Raw genomic sequence first — 20,825 nt, forward strand, 5'->3', positions numbered from 1 at the left:
CCCCGCGCGCCGCCCGCCCGCGCGCACAGCCTGCCGGGAAGTCGGAACCCCGCCCCCGCAGGCCACCACCAGAGTTGCAGCTGGCGCGCGCGGCCCCGGCCGAAGCCGCCCCGCCCCGCCCCCCCACCAGCGGCGGTGGCGACGGCCACCAAGAAACACAGGACAGGCTGACAGGAGGGGATGGGGAGCGGCAGCAAGCCGCCTTTATCCACACGCCAGGCCGGCTGGCCTCGACACCACAAGGGCTTGACTACCCATTGGAAACACGGGGAACAAGTACGAGTCCGGGCATCGTGCCAGGGTCACGCGGAGAGGTCGCTGTTATCGAAACGCTCCTGGTCGTACACTTCAGCCACCACCTTGCGGCCAGCAAACCAGCGCCCGTTGAGGGCCTGGATGGCCTTGTGAGTCTCTGAGGCTACGGAAAACTCCACGAAGATCTTGACAATGATCTCCGCGTCCTCCTCCTCGCCCTGCTTCTCCTGGTAGATGATAACTCGGTTGACGGCACCGAACTTGCCGCACTCCTCCGTCACCTCTCCCTCCAGGTCGTCGTCGATGTCCTTGGGGTCCACCATGTTGCGGAGAACCATCACTGTGGACTGTGGGGCACAACAAAGCCTGAGGCGGGCTGCCCTCCCACTGCCCCTCCCCACCCCGTGCCCCGGGTCCCCCGCTCACCTCCTGCTTGCGAAGCAGCTTCTGCATCACCATGTGGCGGGCGCTGCTGCCAGAAATGCTCATGTGCTCCTGCTCGCTCAGCATCTCAGGCCGCTCGGACTCGGGGAACAGCTCCTCCTCCTCCTTCTCCTTCTTGGGCTCCAGAAGACCCAGAGTCGGGGGACTGGCCAGGATGGGGTTCACCACTCCCACAGAGGGAATGGTCACCGGGATGGGAGGGCGGGCCGGGGTCACACCTGCAGCAAAGCCACCAGGTCCAAGGGTCATTCCCACACTCCCCATCTCGGGCAGCAGGGGGTGCCGGGAGCCTCTTGTCCAGCCCCGAGCAGGCTCACCTGTGATGACTCCTGGGGCCTGTGCAGCCATGACAGCCTGGGGCAGAGCCCCCAGGGGCTGAGCCAGGGTCAGTGCAGGGGACACCAATCCAGGAGTGGCCAGGGTACCCAGCACAGCCGCTCCAGCCACAGCTTCCTGCAACCCAAAGTCCATCAGCCTTACTTCCAGTCCAGCCACCTCCACTCAGGGCCCCCGCACCCAGAGCCAGTCCCCAACGATCACACTCACCTGAGCTGTGATCTTGGCTGTGGCCGCCGCCGCTGCCACAGCAGCAGCAGGTGGGAGGCCTCCGGGTGTGGCAGGCGTGAGCAGGGGCATGGGGGGAGTGACAGCTTTGCCCACCCTCAAGTACTGGCCCCCCAGATCAAAGAGGTTCATGGAAGACACGGCATCCTGGGAGGACTGGGCCTTCTCGTACTCTGCAGGGCGGGAGCAGCGGTGAGGGGCAGCGTGCAGAGGGGCCCAGCCTGCCCGCCCTGGCCACCCCCGCTCACCGATGAAACCGTAACCCTTGTGTTTGCCGGTCGTGGGGTCTCGGGCCAGCGTGCAAGATTTGATCTTGCCGAAAGCCTCGAACACGCTCTTTATGTCATCGTCAGAGAGGTCCTGGTGCACGGAGGCTACGTAGATGCGGTTGAAGGCGCGGGCCTCCTCAGCCAGCTGATCGATGATGGGCTGGGCCTGTCCAATGTTGCTGGGCCTGCCCACCTGGGGGAGAGGCGGGGGTCAGCACGCCCCGTCAGCCCCGCTGGCTTCCTGAGGGGCCGTGAGGTGTCCCGTGGGCAAGATGCCCTCACCTTGATGTTCCTGCCTCCTAGCATCACCGAGTTCATCTGCTCCAATGCCAGCTGGGCCGCTTCTGGAACCTCATATTCCACAAAGGCGAAGCCCTGGACGCAGGCACCACTGTCAAGGCCAGCAGAGCCCAGGGAAGGGCAGGGGAGGGAGGGCAGGCGCTGAGCACCTCACCTTGTGCTTCATGGTAACAGAATCCCAGGACATGTCAATGCTCTTGATGGGCCCAAAGGGGGCGAAGGCCTGGCGAATCGTGTCCTCCCCCAGCTCATAGTAGATGGAGCCGACGTAGACGCGACACATGATGGCCAGCGCCCGCTGCCGCTGAGCTGCCATCTGCACGGGACAGAGGGAGACACAGCCGCTGGCTTGTAAGGGAGCGGCAGGAGGCTGTCCGGCCCAGCCCGCTCGCCACACGGCAGCACAGGCTCGTCCCTGCACTCTGCGGGACCCTCCCCCTGAGGGCGGGCCGGGTCCAAAGGCAGGTCCCGGATGCACCCCAGCCCCGGGTGCATGGGGAGGGCAGGGTCCAAGAGAGGGGGCAGCAGGTACGGTGGCTACTCCCAGAAATGACCCCGGGGGAGGGAGCCCAGCAGAGGCTCCCAGAGAGAGAAGAGCAGTGGCGGGGTGGGTGTGTGGGCCTCGGCGGGCTGAACCCTGCACCCATTGTGCTACCACCCTGAGGGGCTTTGCCCCAGGAGTCAGGGGGTGGAGTTGGGGGTGTGTGTGTGTGTGTGTGTGTCTGAGGCCTGGGCCTCTCCTGGGGCCGCCCAGTGCCTGCCATCTCAGAGCTGACATTCATGCAGGGGTGGGGGTGGGTTTTGCGCCTCCGGGAGGAGCTGGGCCCCAAGGGGTGCCTACAGGCTAGAGCGGACCCAGCTCGGGCTCCGCCCGCCACCAAGAGCTCCTCGGCCCCTTCCCTGGACACCAGCAGGCCCAGTACAGGGGCTCCCCTCCTCCGACAGGCCACAGGGTCGGCCAAGGAGCCCAGAGGGAGCCCCGGGCCTCACACCAGGTGTTTCAGACATGAAGCCACCTGCCCTGAGAAAAGAGCCCTCCCAGGTTTCCTCAATGCAGCGGCCCGACAGGAGGAGGCAGAGATGCTTGCTGAGCCCCCCAGACCCCCCCAAACACGCAAGTGTGCCCGGCCTCAAGGACAGGGGCTGGTCCACAGAGCAGCACTCAGGGGTGGCCCCAAGCTGGGCTCTGTACCCATAAATCCGGGCCCGGACTTCTGCCCAGCGTGGCCACAGCCTGACTGTGGCCCTGGCCTCCTCCCTGACCTGTCCTGCACTTGCTCCCTGGCTGACAGTCAGGCCTCAGGTCCGAGCCTTCCCTCTCCTGCGGGCTCAGGCACCCCCGGTCCCCACCCTGTCCAACCATCCTCCCTCCGGCATCTGTGGGGCCGCGAGATAGGCGCCTTCTCTCCTCGGGGCCTGACCCCCCACCCGAAGCCCAGACAGCCTGGAGACTGGCGGAGCTGGTGGCCTGGGCAGCTGCCCTCCTGGCCGGCTGCCCTCCGCGGTTACCTGCCGGTCAGCTCTAAGGCGGGCCCTCAGCAGACGCAGGCCTCCCGGGGCGCTCCCGGGTGGGTGCCCGCCCACACACTGGCCCCGTGCCTGGCGCTCTGCTGCGCTCGTCCGAGCTGGCGGGCAGGGCCGGCTAGGGGAGCAAGGTCCCCCACGGGCGGGCTGCGCTGCCCCCCTCTAGCCTGACTAAGGACATGAGCCCCGGAAGAAGTGAGCATGTCTATTGACCGATTGCAAAGGTGAGAGAGGATCTCCAAAGCCCATTGTCACTGCTGCCATCTGAAAGACAGTAAAGACAGAGTTCAGTCTGTTGGAGCCGAGCAGTCTCCGCTCACGTCACACCTCACGCAGACGGCGGCAAGGCCCGGAGTCCCCGCCCTGCCTGCCCAGGGGGGCCTCAGAGCCCCAGTGCCTGCCCGAAGCCCGGCTGGCCAGGGCAGAGGAAGGGGGAGGAGGAGGAGGAGGAGGAAGAGGAAGCGGACGAGGAGGCGGGACGGACGGACGGACGGAGTGCGGGGGGGGGGGGGAGCCGAGGCAGCCCCTGGCAGCGTGAATGTCTGAGGGCGAAGGGGCTCGAGGCCCAGGCTCCCGTCGGCCTTGCCCTGGCCTCTTCCCCACAGCCCTGCAGCCTCCGGCCCCAGGTCTAGAGCAGGGCCGAGTCCCCTGACCGGTCCCCTCGATCCTGGAGCGGCCCAGTGGTCCAGGCTGACAGCCCCCGGAATGGGAAGGAGCGCCGGCGGGCTGCACCAGCGGCTGTGCAGCCTAGGGGACAGACCCTGGGGTGGCCGCGTCAGGTCCAAGAAGAAGAACCAAGTGGGGGGCCGATGGGGGCCCCCCGCAGGGGCGGGGCGGGATGGGGCACGGCGCCCGGCTCACCTGCAGGTTGGTGAGCTGCTGCTGCTGGTGGGCGATTGTCTGCTTGACCAGCACGCTCTTGATGCTCTGCTCCATGGCGTACTTCTTGGCCTGGGAAAGGGGAAGGGGTGAGTGGGGGGGTGGGGCTAGGGGCAGGGCTGGCGCAGGGCGGGCATGGGGGACCCTCACCTTCTGCAGGGCCTCCTGCTGCTCAGGCGTCAGAGGGGGCAGACCCAGCTTTGCAGCCGTGCTCTGTCCGTTTTCCATCTTGATAGGGTCGGTCCCCTGCGAGGGATCAGGGACCCTTTAGCCCACCAACTTGAGACCATCGTTGCAGGGCCTGGTGCTGCCCTGGGGGTTGCAACGCCAACGGGCCACGCCTGATGTCCTCCCCGGAGCCGCCACACTTTTCTCCCCTCCGCGCTTAGGGGCAGGTGGCAGCAGGAACATGCAGGACCGGGGGCCTGGGCCAAGCCGCAGCGGAGTCAGGGCTGAGGCTCCGGTGGCCTCGTCAGCAGCTGCTCCCACACCCCTGCCAGGCTGTCCATGCTGCCCAGGCGGAGAAGCCAAAAGCAGCCAGTCCAACAGCAGGTGGGCTGAGGGCTCGCGCATGCCTTCCCTTGGCAGGCCAGGCGAGTCCCCCAGGCTGCAAGGCACCCCCACCAGCCTTTCGCGAGCACCATGGCCTCCACGTGGTTGGGGACAGTCAGTCTGGGTAGGTCCCAGGACAGGATGATGACCAGCAAGAGGCCAGCGGCCAGAGCCCCCAGAGGGCCATCCACTCGCCCTGAGCGGGGACCCCGTGTACCCCACGGCTGGCCCTGAGCCCAGCGTGTCCGAGTGCAGGGCTGTGACAGCAGCAGGCTGTCGCCATGGCAAGCACACCAGCCCTTTCCAGCCCCCAGAAACTTTTCAATCTCCTTTTTGTCTTGGTAACAAAAGATCCTTCTCCCACCCACCAATGGCTGGCTGGACTGGACAGGCGGGGGGGGGGGGGGGGGGGGGGCTGGCTAGTAGAATGCCCCAGGCCACCCTGTAAGGGACAGCCCGAATTTCCCAGCATCTGGGCTGCTGACACTCACCCCTCCCCCCCACGTGCTCTCAGGCACCCGGGTCCCCTGGGTGCAGGCCTCATGGGAACCTTCCAGGCAAACTCTTTGTGGAGAGCCAGCAACCAGGCCCAGCCCTGCCTCCGAGGGCCTCTGCCAGTGCCGTGGGCAGCGGGTCTCCCACCCAGACCAGGCCGGGCTAGTCCACTGCCGAGTACGCTCTGCTCCCGAGGCCCTGCCAGCCGATCACGTGGCCAAGGACTACGCTGAGGCTCAGGCCCGCCTGACCACTGAACCCAACTATCTGCGTGCCAGGAGACAGTATGCTGCACCCTAGAAGCAGGGATCAGGGGCAGGAGACAGGCACGGGCAGCTGGGGGGGGGGGGGGGTGCTCCTGAAATCCCACCCTGCCCTGCCCGGTCTCCTGGGCCCAGGACCGCGGAGCGGCGGCGGGCGGGCAGGCAGATGGGCGGCCGGCCTGCTTGAGGTCAGTACCTGTGGAGGTTTCCATTTGTCTCCCGCTGCCACCACTGCCGCCGCTGCCGCCGCCGCCACCGCTGCCGGCTCGGACCCCCCTCCTTGTTGGCCATTGACCTGCTGCGGCAGGAAGGAGATTCTGTCAGCGACCCCCAGGCCCTCTCCTCTCCCTTGCTCAGTCCCTCCAGCAGGCCCACTGGGGCCCAGACAAGGGGCAGGTGGGCAGAGGGCACGGCAGGTCTGGCGGGAATCCCCGAGTTGCCAGCAGGCTGCAGGGCAAGACAGAGGAGAAGGCTGAGTCCAGCTGGCTCCTGCCCGGCCCATGCAAAGCCGCCCTCTCTGCCTACATCCAGAGATGCCCGGGGCCTGGGGAAGTGCCCCTCTGGGTTCTCACCGGGACGCTGAGCCACAGCCCTGACCACAAAAGAGTCCCCAGCAGGCATGGCAGGGTGGACCACACCAGGGCCAGCGACAGAATGCACCCCCACTCCTACCTTCAGGCTGGGGGTGCCACTGGCCCTCAGACTCCAGAGCCTAAGGCAGTGCACGAGATGCAGACCCCAGGGACACGGACACACACACAGACACACACAACAGTGACTGTGCCCAGCCTGACGCTACCTGGCATCCCCTCCAGCACACCCCAATTGGAGAATTAACACAGGTCTGGTGCCTGCAAGCAGGGCACGACTGTCCCTTGTCCCCTGAATGACTTGTCACCGAGAACGGAGACACACACCCCCACAGGCCAGTGTCCATAGCTCCGCCAGCACCTGGGGCCCACCAACAGGGAACGGATCAGGAAGGGGGGAGCTGTCGGCCACGATGCTGCACAGCACCCAAGGCCTGAGCACCCGGGCCGGCCTGGCCTCTGCTCAGCTCTTCCCTGGGCTGGTAAAGGCAGCGGAAACCAGACAAGAGCTGCGCCCCCACTGCGCCCGCCCACAGCCGGCCAGCACTAAGGAGATCCCTGCAGGAAGAGGGGGGCGCCTGGCACTGGGTACGAGGTGCTTGCAGGAAGAGTGGGGGGGGGCGCCGGCACAGGCAGGAGGCCCCTGCAGGGGAGGGGAAGGGAGGAGACGCCGGCACGGACGAAAGGTCCTGCAAAGGAGAGGAGGGTGCCTGTGCAAAGGAGAGGAGGGTGCCTGCACCGGGCGGGAGGTCCCTGCAGGGGAGAGGAGGGGAGAGGACGCGGGGGGGGGGGGGGGGGGCTGCAGAAGAGGGGAGGGGGTGCTGGCACGGGGCGGGAGGTCCCTGCAGGGGAGAGGAGGGGAGGGGGAGCGGGCCCTGAAGAGGAGGGGAGAGGGTGCCGGCACGGGGCGGGAGGTCCTTGCAGGGGAGAGGAGAGGAGAGGAGGGGGCGGGAGGTCCCTGCAGGGGAGGGGACGGGAGGAAGCGCCGGCACGGTGCGAAAGGTCCCTGAACGAGAGAGGAGAGGAGGGGAGGGGAGGGGAGGGGAGGGGAGGGGGCCTCAGCCCTGCAGGAAGAGGGGAGGGGGCGCGAGCCCCGTAGGAGTGGAGGAGAGGGGCAGAGGGGGCGCCGGCACGGAGGGGAGGAGACCCCGCAGGGCAAGGCAGGGGAAGGGGCGCGGGCGCGCGCGGCAGATGCTGCGCTCGCGGCCTGTCGCGTCGCCCCCACGGGCCCGGCCCGGACAATGCCGCCCGCGGGGCCGTTAGCCGCCCGCGCCCGCCGGAAGCCGGGGTCGCCCCGACGCGGCCGGGCCGGGCGCCGGGGGTCGCGCGGGAGCAGCGGCACCCCGGGGGGTCCCCCGGTCCCGCCGCGGCCGCCCTGCCCCGCCCCGCCCCGCCGCGGCCCGCGCTCCCGGGCCCACTCACCAGCGCGATGGTCGCCGTCGCCATCTTGCGCCCGTCGCCGCCTCACGCCCCGCCCCGGCTCCGCCCGCGCTCTCGCGAGACCTGGCAGGGCCGCCGCGCCCGGGCCGGGCCGCAAATCTCGCGATGAGGCATCTCGGCCCAACGGGGAAGAGGAGCGGCGCGCGCTTCCGGGGCGGTGGGGCCGGGCACGCCCCCCCGCTCGGCGCCCGGGACCCCGCGGCCGCCCTCTGGGCGTAGGGCTCGCGGCTGGGGGCCTGAAGGAGGCCCCTATCCTTGGGGACCCTTCCCGCTCGCGGCAGGGCGACCTCGAGCCCCCTGCACTTGGGGGTTTTGTAGCCGCGGATTCAGGAATTATCCGACTGTCATTCAAGGACTGGCGACACGGACAGCGGAGCCCAGAGCCCCCAGGCCCCAGCCCCGAGTGGAGGCCCCCAGATCTCGGTTCTGTCCTGCCGTCGAGAATCTGAAAGAAAGGAGCGATTCCTGGCCCTGAAAAGCGCAGGGCAACAGGCGGAAGAAGGCGGCACCGGAGGAGAGACAAGGGGAGCTACTCCCCCCCATCCCTCCCACAGGGTCGAACGGCAGCGAGACCTGAACGTGGAGGAGATAATGAGGGGGGTTCCTGGCCTTTGCTGCAGCTGCCCCTGTCTGACACAGTTGCTCCTTTCCTTAACCTCAGACAGCAGAATCCTCACAGCTGCAGCTCTGAGCTCAGAAGAAAAGATAGGAGCTGGGGCGCTGAGGGGCTCAAGGCCAGCACCTGCCCCGTGATCAGCGAGCGGCAAGCGCCAGTGCGTCTCAACTATTAGTGCAGCTCAACAGCCCAGGCTCAGCAGGCGCGAGGAAGAAAACTCCGGAACTTGGACGAGGAGCCATAGGAGGAGGAGGAGGAGAAGTTTTAAGAATACCCTCAGAGATGTGCTTGCATCTGAGCCAAGAAGATGCTGTCAAGAAAGGAAAAAGAAAGGACATTTGACTGAGGGGATAACTGGGAGGGCTGGCATGGGTGCTCGAAGAACCAGGCCTCTGATCTCTCCACAGCACCTAATGCTCCCCCAAGCATTGCTGGGGATAGCTCTGATGTTACCCGGCACCACCTGGCTGAGCACCAAATCTTCAGGCCCTCATTACCAGACCAGCATAGCTGGGAGGTGCCCTAGGCTTCCCTGAGCACTGCTTGGGAGGTCCCTAAAATAAATAACATCAAGGAAACTAGAGAAAGAACATTTACAAATGAAAAAATGAGAGGAAAATAAACAGTCAATCCAATACAGCTGTTGGATAACATTAGGTTGTCCTTGCTCCTCCCACAGGGAGTTTAGGTTTATTGAGTTACTCCCACAACAGTGCCCCAGAGGCACACCCAATTCCATCAAGCACTAATAATCCTAAAAGTACTTTTCTCTTTCATGTCATTTGCATGGTTTAGCAATGTGCTTTTTTGTGTAGACACAGGAAGATGGTGCTATGTTTTGCAACATGGGAGTTACTCGACTCCAAAATAATATTTACTCCTGGGCATCCATATTTACTTGACTTAAGCCTCAGTTGCCCTTAGTTCCTAGCACTCCAAGAGCAGGGTCGTGACAAAGGGACTGGATGGACCCAGGGCAAGCTGTAAGCTACCGTGGCATTGAAAGAAGACCAGCTAAGCGCCATAAGTATAATTTAAGAGCACGGTCATGGAACAAATTCTGTCATGACCCAAAAAGAAGTAACTGAATAAGGACCCTGCTGGGATTAGGAAAGACTAACCTAGCTTAAGGACTGTGGTCTGGAATATATAGGGAGATGTCCCCAGAAAGAGCCAACCTTTAAGCTTAATATATCTCTTACTGTGTTTATACAAAATGACATTGCTAGAAATATTATGAGAAGTAAACTTACTATGATTGTTTGAATGGATTAATAGCTGAGGAAAGGAGAAAGCAATACACCCTGGATGAAATCCCATGCTTGAGGGAATCTCCTAGTAATCTTCTGAACCCTCAGATGAGATCTTGTACTTGAGTTAATCTCCTGAAGGAGTGGTTTTACTTCTGTTTGTTGTTATGACAATGTTCAGCCCCACCTTTCATGATTTCTATAGAAAATGTTTGTTGTTATGACAATGTTCAACCCCACCCTTCATGATTTCTATAGAACTATGCTGTAAGGAGACTAGAGGTTGAGGACTAGAATGTCAATGACTAGACCTTGAAGACTAGGAGATGAGACTTTGAGACTTTGGGACTTTGAAGTCTTTGAGAACTAGAACGTTGACTACTAGAAGGAGGATGAGAACTGAAACTTTGGGACTTTGAGGAGTAGGAGGACTAGATGACAACGATGACTGGAAGTAGAAGACTCTGAGACTACAAGATGAGAAAGAAGAGATCAAGAAAGAGAGGTCTATGAGAGACTAGGATGATTGAACTCTGCTTTGGACAACCTGGCAGGCTACCGAATGTAATCTGCCCACATGGCAGAATCCGGCAAACTCCCCGTGGCATACCCAATATGCCAAATACCAGTAACAATGATGGGTCTCATTCTCCTAACCTTGAATATGGCACTTTAAAATCTCAGGGCTAGGATGAAGGAGACGTTACTGGTGCCTGCTTGAGGCAATCAACGAACAGGATGATCATGATCATGAATGAGCCTGGGGTTCAAGTTCCTGTTTCTCTGTTCCCCAGGCCTTCATCCATCCATTGCCATTGACTGACCTGGGGAGGTGGATTTTGGCCACTGAATGCTCGAGCCCCACGTGTGCCCACGTTTTTCTCCTGGAAACTCAAACACAGACAAGCTGAGAGGCGGAAACAGAAAGCAAGGAGGTGAGAGCCTGGGGGTGCGCTGGCCTTTGCACCACCCCCATCTAGGTGGGAAACTGAACTGTCACCTTGGTGGACGGTGCAGTATCCAGAGAGCTTTGTGGTAGGCACAATCCTCTTTTCTCTGCACTTTCTTCTCTGTAGTTTAGCCCTTCTGTATTGTGGTCCCTACCACATTTCCATGGAGGGGGCACAGCTTAGCCCTTCTTTGCTGAGGAAGATATGGAGACACAGACCAATACCAACCAGAGGGGTCCAGCAACATGACCCCTGGGCCCTTGACCCATAACCACAATTGACTGCCCCTCTCAAAAGATAAGCCCAATTACTTGTCCCAAAGTGGGCAGCAGTCAACTACCAGGAACGATGAAGGGACAGGAAATTGCCTAAAACTGAGGCTCTGGAGCACTGAAGAATCAGTGATAAAATAGGTACCTCTCAGTGCATTGTGGAGAGACCAGAAAGATGGGACAAAGGGATAGCACTGAGCCACTGAGCACATGTCCCCCAAGTAACCCTACTGACTCCCAAGCAGTTCTGTATCCTGAGGCCTGAGCCCCTAACCATTAGTCCCAGCACTACCAGGACAAGTACTGCGGGCAATGGCCCTGGACTCCCTAGCACTACTAGGGATCTTCCCCGTACACAAAAAGACACAGTCTTGAGTATTTCCAAAATTCTGAGATGATCAAGAGATCACAGCTCAGAATTCAGAAAGCAGTGGGAGTTCTTAGGTCTAGAAAATAATGTTTTCCGCTGATCTTAGGATCACGAGGAGAAACTGCCAACCTGGCCATGCTTTGTACTTACTCACACTAACAGGCAGGTGTGAGGAGCATAAGTGCGGGCCAAACTCCATTGCTTCCCACACATCCTTTCTCAGGAAACTTGGAAGAGGTTTGTTGTGAGGTCAATAGAGCGTGAGTGAAGAACACAGAAAGGAGAAAAGGGTTCAAGAATGTGGGTCCAGCTTTTTCCAGGAAGATGTGAAGATGGCAGATGTTCAGACAGAATGCTCCAACCAAAAGCAGCTGACCATCTTCCAAAATAAGAGGATCCTGATGGGAAAAATCAGCTAGGAGACACTGTCATTACAAGAACATCGGTCTGGGCTTCCAGACCTCAAAGGAGTAGCCACTGAGGGCATCTACCTTTTCATGGGTAATGTCTCCATCTCAGCAGATCCTGTCTGGCACGGTGACCAAGATGAAGATGCAGAAGACCACTGCTGTCTGCCAGGACTACCTCCACCACATCTTGAAGTATATCTAGAAGTATAACTGGTTCAAGAAGTGCCTCAAGCCCTGGCAGCTGAAAATCTCCACACTCCACAATCACTGTCATGTTCTCTGCCAGACTCCTCTGCTCAGGAGGAGCCTCATCCAGAAATTAATCTGTTGAAAAGCTCAGGTATGCGGGTGTGTCACTGAAATCTCCAGGCTTTTATGGAGTTAGGGATGGGCTACCTCCCCACTATTTCCCTGAACTTCTAGAAGTCCTGGCAATCATACACATGCCCCAAAGCCATCATCGTTAAAAAATTAACTCCAGGGGCTGGAGCAATAGCACAGCGGGTAGGGCGTTTGCCCTGCACGCAGCCAACCAGGGTTCAATTCCCAGCATCCCATATGGTCCCCTGAGCACCGCCAGGAGTAATTCCTGAGTGCAAAGCCAGGAGTAACCCCTGTGCATTTCTGGGTGTGACCCAAAAAAAACAAAAAAAAATTAACTCCAGCTGTATCACCCCTTTAAAATTTTGGGGTTGGGACTGGAGTGATAGTACATCGAGTAGGGCATTTGCCTTGCATGCAGCCAACCCAGGTTCAATCCCCAGAATCCCATATGTTCCACTGAGTACTGTCAGGAGTAATTTCTGAATGCAAAGCCAAGAGTAACACCTGAGGTTGCCAGGTGTGACCCAAAAAGAAAAAATAATTGGGGAACTTCCTGTTGCATTAGTGGCCGCACGGTATCTCACACAACACCGATAAACCAGGAATAGCACACCTGATTGGATGAGATGTAATGTAGAAGGCTACCAATCTCAACAAAATACAAACACAGAAGGCTTAACCTATAACAACATCTTAGCAATCTCTTCTAAAAGGGTTTAATGGCTCCATGGTGAACAGAACAATCTTCACTTTCTTCGAAGGAAGTATTTTCTGATCATTCTTTTAGATAATTTTTTTTCTTTTTTGGTCATACCTGGCGATACACAGGGGTTACTCCTGGCTCTGCACTCAGGAATCACTCTGGCGGTGCTTGGGGGACCCTATGGGATGCTGGGAATTGAACCTGGATCAGCCATGTGCAAGGCAAACTCCCTACCCGCTGTGCTATTGCTCCAGCCCCCTTAGTAAATTTTTTATAACAAGCAATATAAAATAAATTATTGAGGGCTTGCTATGGGGGCAGGCTTAAGGGGTGGATGAAAAAATTGGAAATAATGGTGGTGGGATTGGTGTCGGAATATTGAATGTCTGTAATAAATCATCATGAACAACTTTGTAAACTACGGTGCTTATATAAAGTGTAAGATGGGAAGTAAAAGAAGTGGTTCAAGAACATGCCTGTGCACCAGTTCTGCTTCGGTGATGTGCACATTGGCAACCTTGTCGCTCTGGGCAACTATTGGCCACTCAGCGAGACTGTGCCATTCAATGTGCTCCAGGTGACCAAGGCCGCAGGCACCATGGGCAGTTCCAGAAGTTCTGAGTCCACGTGACCCTGACAGAATAAAGATCTTTTCTATTCATGTAAAAAAAAATGGGTCTATGTTGACAGTAGGGCGAAAGACTCCAAAACAAGCAAAGGTAGGCAGTGAGAGCTAGCACAGTGGGCTCCTGGGAAAGAGGGGGTCAGCGGTCAGCACAATGAACCCAAGCATGGCAGGGGAGCTCGCGCAGGACAAAGCAATGAGACCTTCAGGGGCAATGGAAGAAACAACAAACAAAAGGCAATTATTAACTCCAGGGCAAATAAACAGATGATCTGAGGGCACCTCATTCTGTGCTGAGCCCAGTGCTGGTGAACTTTTAATTCTGTGCATCACTGGCAGTAATATTTCTGCCACACAGAGGACAGAGGCTGAGAATTGAGGTCACCATCAGGAAACATCTAAAGACAACAACAACAACAACAAAGAAACAACAAAAAACCATGACCAAAACCAAACAATAAACCAGTACAGATGTGTGTGGTTTTGTGAAATGGATTTTTCAAAGCCTGGAGAAACGCTAAGAGAATTGAATTTGAGAACGAGAGCAGGCTGCATGCATTATTCATTTATTATTGGCTTCAAAAGCACATTCCACTGTTTTTTTCCTTCACAGTGGTGAAGGTTTGAACCAACACAGTGGTGTTAGGGCTACCTGTTTCCGTGCCCAGCCGTTGCTTCTGGCAGTGCTCAAGGGACCATGGAAGTCAGCCTCTGCTCTCCCACACATCAAGTGTATTCTAGCCCTTTGAGCTGTCTCTCTACACCCCCCTCCCATTCCATTTTTCAGGGAGCTATGCCTGGCTGTGCTCAGACCTTACTCCTGGCTCTGTGCTCAGGGATCACTGCTGGTGGGGATTGGGGGACCACATGCGGTGCCAAGGATCAAACCCAGGTTGAACAAGTGCAAGGCAAGCAACTTCACTCCAGTACTTTCTCTATGCCTCCTTCCGCTCTTTAAGTAGTATGCATATGTATAAAGCAAATACATTTATATACTGAACTTTGCAGAGATCCAAGTTAAAACCTCAACAGAGGCAAGACTAAATGAAGCTGCGGGAGGACTGACACGTTCAAGTTCAGTTTAATCACAACCTCTGGTGCATTTTCCACTCGAACCGTTTCAGATGAAGCAGACATCTGAGCAAAAGGACTTCCAGCTGGAATGTGTGCGTTCCTCCAGACTTGTAATCTTACTCGGAAGGCGTGAGCACTGGAGTCAGGCCGTAGTGTTGGAAGTATAAGGTAACAGGCATTACAGGAAGTCTGCATGTTAAAGTGATTTGATAGGCCTTGCTTGTTTGTTCTGGTGAGGTGAGAAGTGGAGCGATGTCTGTGTCCCCAAATCTGTCACTGTCACTTTACATGGCAAAAGTGTTTTGCAGATGGTTAAGGAGCTCGAGAAGAGATTTTCCTGATAGTCAGCCTGACCCCAGGATGCTATCTGGGCACACAAAACCACACAGACATTCAGGAGGGAGACTCAACCTATTGATGCAGGTCTTGAGGGCTGTGAGCCAAGACTGAGAACAGCCTTAGAAAATGGGGCTCCTGCCCGCCTACCACAACATATGTACCAAATCTGTCGGCCTCTCCAAAGAGGAACAAAGCCCCCCCACCAGCAGGATTTTTGGTCTGGTGAGGCCTGTGCCAGACTCGCTAAAGTGTGAGAATGAGTTGATGTCGTCAGAGCTTGAAGTACACCTCTTCAGAGAAACAGACAAACTAAAGCGCCAAGAGCTTTGCTGGACGTGCTCACAAAGAAACCCAAATGCTCTAAATTTACACATGCAACTAAAAAGGCTTGGAAGTGTTCAGCGATTTTGCAAACGAAGTGGAGGTGGTTGAGGAGAACCACTGGGGATAGGCAGCTCAGAGTGGCCAGCCCCAGTGGGGAGCCTGAGCCCAGGCCAGACTGGGGTGCAGGAGAGGAGGCAGCTCCTGAAGGGGACTGAGCCCAGGGCCCAGTCCCAGGACTGGGAAAAGTCAGAGAGGGGCTCACGGCCAACGGTGACGGGGGTGCAGGAGTCACGTGGGCTGACACTCGAACTTCATGGGTTTCTGCACATCTGGTCTGTGGCTTCGGCTGGCCAAACCCTGCTCAGCACTGTGGGCACTTCACCACTGGCTTGCAGGGGATGGGGATGGGGTTTGTGGTACCAACTGGGGACGGAGCACCTCCTGGGGGCTGACATCTGTCCAAGCAGAGGCTCCTTAGGGGGAGGCGCCCAGCAGGGCAGCCCCTCACTCAGGGATCAGTCGCCGTCCGAACCGTTTGAGGTGGGTGGGGAAGGTCTCGCCTGGGAAGTAGAGGCCCTGGGAGGGGTCCAAGCTGGCCCGAAACCCCGTACTAGGACAGGGGGTGTCTAAAGTGATTTTACAGGCTTACTTGTTTTGTCTGCCCGCCCCCATAGCCCTCCCTGGCTCTCCTCCCTGGAAGCTTCAGAAGGCAGAGCTCCCTCACTAGCTTATCCCAGGCTTGCAGGCAGAAGGCAGCCCCTGTCCCCCCAACCCTGCCCTGTGCCAAAACAAAGCATCCCAGTGGGTGGCTAGGACTGCCCACTAGGGGTGGGGAGGTGTGGTCAGGGCTGAGCACCCCGGTACTTGAGGAAGGTGCTCTCCAGGAAAGTGGCCAACTTTGTCCGGTCGTCCTGCAAAGGGGTGGGGAGAGGTGTGAAAGGCCAGCAGAATGAGGTCCACCTGCCCCCTGCTCCCTGGGCCTGCTCACACACCTCATGGAGGAAGCCGTAGTGGACGAGCTCAGCAGCCAGGTCCGGGGCGCTGTCCGCTGAGACAAGGACGAGGAGACTAGGGCCAAGTGGCAGAATCCCTGCCCAGGGCCACTGGGCACACCTCCTAGGGCTGGGCCCACCACACCCAGGACCACGCCCACTCTGCCCAGGGCCAGTCCATCACCGCGAGAGCCCCACCTACCATGCGGCGGGGGGGGGGGGGGGGGGGTGGTGGTGGGGGGGAGGATTGGGGGGGGCAGGGGGACTCTCCATCTAGACCCTCCCCCTCCCCCACCCCTCCCCCCACCCCTCCTGCCTACTTGGAAGCAGATCGTAAGTGAGCTGTCGGTGCAGCCGGTCCTCCAGCACTAGGAGCAGAGTGAGCTGGGTGGGCAGAAGGCGAGGTCAGCTCTGAAGCCCACGGTAGTGGGGGACACCTCCCGTCTCCCCGGCCCCGCCCCACTCACATGCCAGCGCGCCTTGTCCTCGCTTCTCTCCAGGTTACACTGCATGTGGATCACCTGTGGTAGGGGTGGAGTGGCAGCAGGCTGAGGCCACCCCCAAAGGCTGGGACTCGGCCACTAGGCAGATGCCGCCTCCAAGGGCCAGAGAGACAGGGGGAACTGGGAAACTGGCAGCTCTCCAGGGGAGCCGAGAATGTAAGCCAGGGATGCTTCCCAGGGCACTGATCAACCTAGACAGAGAGGGGCTGTGGGAAGGGGAATGGCAGGGATGTGATAGGGCAGAAGGATGGGGGGGCAGGGGGCAGAGCGTCCTGGGGGAGCTTCCCTGTGGGTAACAGCCTCCGGCTGCCCTGTGGAAGGGGGCAGGAGGAAGGAGGCCAGCGGGTAGCTCCCGGTGCTGAGGGGCAGAGCGGGAAGGAAATGGAGCCCTGCCAGGACGTTGCCTGATGCCCAAGGGATACCAGGGCAGGAGCCCAATCCCGGTGTGTGGGAAACAGGCTTCCCACTGTCCTGCTGAGGACCCACACAGAGACCCAGCGGCTGGCAGCTGGAGGACGCGAGCCGAGCAGCGCACTGGGAGGGAGCAGCTGGGGTGCAGCTCGCACTGCGGGTATGGGGCTCACCTTCCTGGTCTCTGAGTCAAAGGGCTCCGGTGTCGGGGTTTTGGCTTTCTGGGCCTCCTCTGGCGGTGGGGCCAGCACCCGGGGCAGCCCCAGGGGCCGAGCGTCAGCAAAGTTCATCAGGGGGTAGATCCCGTTTCTAGGGACACACCAGGGGTGGCTGGGGGCTCAGGTGTGCTGCTGCCCACTCCCCACGCTCACGCCATGCTCACCTGACATCCTCCAGGAACTTGTCCAGCTCTAGGAAGGACACCTCCGAGTACCTGACCCAGGAAAGCAGAGAGGTGAGGGGAGCCCCGGCAGGAAGGACGGGCCCCGGGGAGGCCGGAAGGGCTACTCACCGCCACTGCAGCGGGGGCCGTGGGGGCCGTGGGATCTCTGCCAGGACGGCATGCAGGTCCATGGCCTTGGTCTTCTCCTCCACCACGTTCTCGGGCATGAGGTCTGTGGGCCATGAGGAGGTCAGGGGAAGGACGTGGGGGTGGCAGCCCTCCACAGCCGTCCCGCCGTTGCCCTTACACTGGTGCTGGATGAAGCAGTGGGCGGCCAGAAGCTTCAGCGAATGCACCTCAAACAGCACCCGGTGGAACAGGAGGTTGTGGGCAGAGGGTCGGTGTGCGGGATCCCGGGCCAGGCAGGACAGGATGAACTCCTGGGGTCAGAGGGCAGAGGCGCGGGGGGTCTTTGCTCTGACCCCGCAGTGTGAGGAGTCTGACCCTGCTCCTCATGGGACAGGCAGGCCCTAGGCCCAGAACTCCTCTCTCAAAAGCCCCAAGGAGCACAGGGGGCACCTGCCAGCCTGAACCCCAGGCCCACTCTGCATGCTGAGGCCGCATCCCAGACTACTGCCCCTCTGCCGACTGTGGAGGAGCCGGGGGTCCTGGGCCGGCTCTCCCTCCACTTACCCGCCACCCTGACACTGGCCCACCCCTGGAATGCAGCCTGGCGGCACGGGTCCAGCACAGCTGCCACGGCTCCCTCCAAGCCCTACCAAAGTCCAAAGTAGCTGGCACCTCGGAGCCTCAGTTTCTTTGTCCATGAGATGGGCTGGATAGTGGTGCCTGGATGGACCGGGCACCTCCCTGGGAGCACTTTGGCAGGGAGGAATGGGGGAAGCCAGGGCCAGCGCACGTGCTCACCCTCATATTGGCATCACTCAGCGAGTGCCTGGCTCGAGCGATGGCCTCTTCAGTGACTCGCGTGTCCCCGTTAGCTTGGATCTCCAGGACGGCCATCTGGGCAGCAGGACAGGGTCAGGTGGAAAGAGCTAGAAGTGCAGGGGTACCCCCTGGGGTGCAGGCCCTGGGGCCCTACCTCCAGAGCACACATTCCAAAGGAGAAGATGTCCACGGCGGTCCTGTCAGCCACCTCTGAAAGAGAGGAGTGTGTGGGAAGGTGCATGGGGGTAGGGATGGGTGGGAGGGCAAGGCCTGGGCCACCCCTACTCACCGCCGTATTCTGGAGGGAAGAAGTGCAGGTTCCGCTGCTCCTCCTGCTCTGCCAGGATGGGGCTCCGGAGGTCGTCGGGAAGTGCTGTGGAGACAACCTGCTGAGTGCTGAGCGGGCTGAGGGGAACCCCTGCCCCGCCCCCCCCCATGGCACCTACGTACCATTGGAGAAGATGCGGTGCCACACTGCGGGAGGAAGAGCTTAGTCAGGCGAGGGCCTGGGGCTCCCCAGCAGGGCTCCAGTGTCCCTCCCAGCCCCCCCCGACCCCCCAGCACCAGAGCCGATCTTGATGAGGCCGTTGTGTTGGATAAAGATGGTGTCACTGGTCAGGTTCCCGTGGATGATGGGGGGGCTGCAGGCGTGCAGAAAGCTGAAGGCAGAAGTCTGGGTCAGGGCTTGGGAAGGTGGGTGCAAGGAGGCAGGAGCCGGGGTGTAGGGAGGCAGGGTGCAGGGAGGCAGGTGGGCAGGGGCATGGGAATGGGCACAGAAAGCTGGGCGCAGGGAGGGGGCGTGGGGAGGTGGGGCACAGGGAGCTGGGGCTCAGGAAGGGTGGCATAGGGAGGGGGTGCAGGGAAGGGGCTCCAGGAGGGGGCACGGGGAGGGGGTGTGGGCAGGCAGGAGCCAGGAGCAGGGGGTGGGGGCACAGTGAGGGGCTGTGGGATGCGGGGCATGCCCCCGGGCGCAGTCCTCACCTGAGCGCAGACAGGATCTGCGTGCACCAGCGCTTCCAGGCCTGGCAGCACATAGGGGCAGCGGGTGAGAGGGGGCAGGAGGCCTGCCGTGCCAACCCTGCGCCCCGTACTGCAATCTGGGTTCTGTCCCAAGCTGCCTGGGTGCTCGCGCAGCATCTCTATCCCACTCCCCAGCCCCGAGCCCCGTACCCGGGCATTCATGGCCTTGTGGTTTTTCTTAGTCTTTTTGAGGAACTGCTTGAGGCTCCCTGAGGACACGTACTCGGTGATGAAGATGACCTGTGGGCAGCTGGGTTGGAGACCTGACCCGTGGCAAGGGACACCTCCCTGCCCACCCTGGCCTCTGCCTCCTCTGCCCAGCTCACCCGGGCGCGTGCCTCTGAGGCGTCCAGCCAGTACTTGTGCAGCTTGACAATGTTGGGGTGATCCACCAGCACCAGCTGCTCGAACATGGTCTGGATCTTCTCCTGCAGGGGGGTGGCAGGTCAAGAGGGAACGGAGGGGACGGAACAGCAGGGTGGGGCAGCGGCTGGCCTCACCTCATGGGCAGCGAAGGCCTTCCTGTCTCCGAAGTGCAGCTCGTTCCACACTACCTCCACCCCCTCCTCCGTGTCCATGGCCAGGAAGGTGCTCTGGACCCCCGGCATGTTGCCCTGGTTCACCTGGCCGGGGGAGTTGCAGGTGCCTGTTGGCTCATGCGTGCAGAGGGTGGGGCTTTCTTGCCCAGCAGGCCCCGGCTCGCCGGCTCGCCGTGGGCCGCGGCGGGATGCAGGGGGGCCAGGGAGGGCGTCGGGGCGAGGGCTCAGGGGCTCAGGCTCAGGTTTCAGGGGCTGCCCGGGGCCGGCCACTGCGCCCAGAGGCCCGAGGCGCGGCCCACGGAGGGCGCGTGTCTCGCCCGGGAGAGGGGCCGCGCACAGGCCCCGGGAGCCCCGGGCCTGGCCTCCCCGCCCCGCGGCCCGCGCCCACCTGCTCGCGCCGCTTCTGCCAGCGGCCGCACGGGCTCTCTTCCAGGATGTCGCTCTCGTCCTCGCTCTCGTCCTCCCGCTCCCGCTCCCGGCCGCGCCTCGGCGCCGGCTCCGGGGCCGCCATCGCGCGGTTGACACAGCCGCCGCCTCCGCAGCGCCGCCCGCACCCGGGAACCCGCCGCGCCGCCGGGCCGCCGCCGGGATCTGCTCGGGCCGCGGGGTCGGCGGCGCGGGCGCAGCGCGGGGGTGGAGCCGGCCCGCCCCCAGGAGCCGCCTCCCGGGACCCGAGCCCGAACGGCGCTTCGCCGGGGTGGGCCGAGCCCGCGCCCGCGCCCGCGCCCGCGCCCCGCACGCCGGCCGCGCCCCGGCCCCGCCCCACCCCGGCTCCGCCCCACCCGGCTCTGCCCCGGCCCCGCCCCAGCCCTGCCCTGTCCCCGCCCCGCTCGGCTCCGCCCCCGCCCCGGCCCCGCCTCTGACACGGCCCCGGCCGTCCCGTCGCTCCCTGGGCCCGCGCCCTGGCCCCGTCCCGGATACCCTGACTCCGTCCCACCCCGCCCCGCCCGGCCCGGCCCGCCCGGCTCCGCCGCCGCCCCTACCCGCTCCCGGTCAGGCTCCGCCCCACGCCTCGGCCCCGCCCCGGACACCCGAGCTTTGCCCCGCCCCCGTCTCACCCCCGCGCCCCGCTTTCCCCCCACCCCCCTCGGACCCGCGCCCCGCCTCAGGCCCCGCCCCGCCCCGCCCACCGGGCTGTGCCCCGCTCACTCCCGCCCCAGCGGGTCCGCTGCTGGCCCTGGCTGCGGTCCCAGCTCGG

At 61.3% G+C, this 20,825-nt stretch overlaps 2 protein-coding genes and 1 pseudogene across 8 annotated transcripts; 1 reads left to right on the forward strand and 2 right to left on the reverse strand.

The window, feature by feature from the left end:
* Positions 1-202: 202 nt before the first annotated feature.
* Positions 203-7,633, reverse strand: PUF60 (poly(U) binding splicing factor 60). 6 transcript variants are annotated; one of them, XM_056125033.1, is made up of 12 exons: positions 7,558-7,633; positions 5,742-5,843; positions 4,386-4,481; positions 4,218-4,307; positions 3,570-3,620; positions 1,987-2,148; positions 1,815-1,907; positions 1,512-1,725; positions 1,246-1,436; positions 1,017-1,152; positions 682-917; positions 203-602 (listed from the first exon to the last, which is right to left on the reverse strand). In XM_056125033.1, exons 1-12 carry the CDS (start codon positions 7,579-7,581, stop codon positions 303-305), a joined length of 1,695 nt encoding a protein of 564 aa, XP_055981008.1. In that variant the 5' UTR covers positions 7,582-7,633; the 3' UTR covers positions 203-302. The 6 variants fall into 6 exon arrangements, with proteins under 6 accessions (XP_055981008.1, XP_055981009.1, XP_055981012.1 ...); XM_056125034.1 differs by having other exon boundaries at positions 5,742-5,840; positions 7,558-7,616; XM_056125037.1 differs by lacking the exon at positions 5,742-5,843 and having other exon boundaries at positions 7,558-7,621.
* A 3,732-nt stretch (positions 7,634-11,365) lies between these two features.
* On the forward strand, positions 11,366-13,091 carry LOC130033617 (40S ribosomal protein S11-like; annotated as a pseudogene).
* Positions 13,092-13,645: 554 nt separating this feature from the next.
* On the reverse strand, positions 13,646-20,221 carry NRBP2 (nuclear receptor binding protein 2). Of its 2 annotated transcripts, none has more exons than XM_056125197.1 (18): positions 20,016-20,221; positions 19,589-19,711; positions 19,415-19,516; positions 19,239-19,328; positions 19,050-19,090; positions 18,633-18,727; positions 18,519-18,542; positions 18,358-18,441; positions 18,223-18,278; positions 18,048-18,143; positions 17,428-17,560; positions 17,250-17,352; positions 17,121-17,171; positions 16,912-17,068; positions 16,292-16,345; positions 16,145-16,208; positions 15,825-15,880; positions 13,646-15,743 (listed from the first exon to the last, which is right to left on the reverse strand). In XM_056125197.1, the coding sequence occupies exons 1-18, from the start codon at positions 20,136-20,138 to the stop codon at positions 15,675-15,677; spliced, it is 1,521 nt and encodes a 506-aa protein (XP_055981172.1). In that variant the 5' UTR covers positions 20,139-20,221; the 3' UTR covers positions 13,646-15,674. The 2 variants fall into 2 exon arrangements, with proteins under 2 accessions (XP_055981172.1, XP_055981173.1); XM_056125198.1 differs by having other exon boundaries at positions 16,912-17,047; positions 20,016-20,220.
* Positions 20,222-20,825: the final 604 nt, after the last annotated feature.

This window comes from Sorex fumeus, unplaced genomic scaffold, assembly GCF_029834395.1.
Source record: "Sorex fumeus unplaced genomic scaffold, SorFum_2.1 ptg000054l, whole genome shotgun sequence".
Classification (NCBI taxonomy): domain Eukaryota; kingdom Metazoa; phylum Chordata; class Mammalia; order Eulipotyphla; family Soricidae; genus Sorex; species Sorex fumeus.

What these genes read in the sequence shown, in the direction of transcription:
- PUF60 (XM_056125033.1), bottom strand. Translation starts at nt 7,581, where the DNA reads ATGGCGACGGCGACCATCGCGCTG. An exon ending in AGCAGCTCACCAACCTGCAG is followed by an intron (nt 3,621 to 4,217) that starts GTGAGCCGGGCG and finishes ACTGTCTTTCAG; the next exon opens with ATGGCAGCAGTGACAATGGG. An exon ending in GGCCCCAGGAGTCATCACAG is followed by an intron (nt 918 to 1,016) that starts GTGAGCCTGCTC and finishes GCTTTGCTGCAG; the next exon opens with GTGTGACCCCGGCCCGCCCT.
- NRBP2 (XM_056125197.1), bottom strand. Translation starts at nt 20,138, where the DNA reads ATGGCGGCCCCGGAGCCGGCGCCGAGGCGCGGCCGGGAGCGGGAGCGG. An exon ending in AGGCCTTCGCTGCCCATGAG is followed by an intron (nt 19,517 to 19,588) that starts GTGAGGCCAGCC and finishes ACCCCCCTGCAG; the next exon opens with GAGAAGATCCAGACCATGTT. An exon ending in CCTCATCAAGATCGGCTCTG is followed by an intron (nt 18,543 to 18,632) that starts GTGCTGGGGGGT and finishes TTCCTCCCGCAG; the next exon opens with TGTGGCACCGCATCTTCTCC.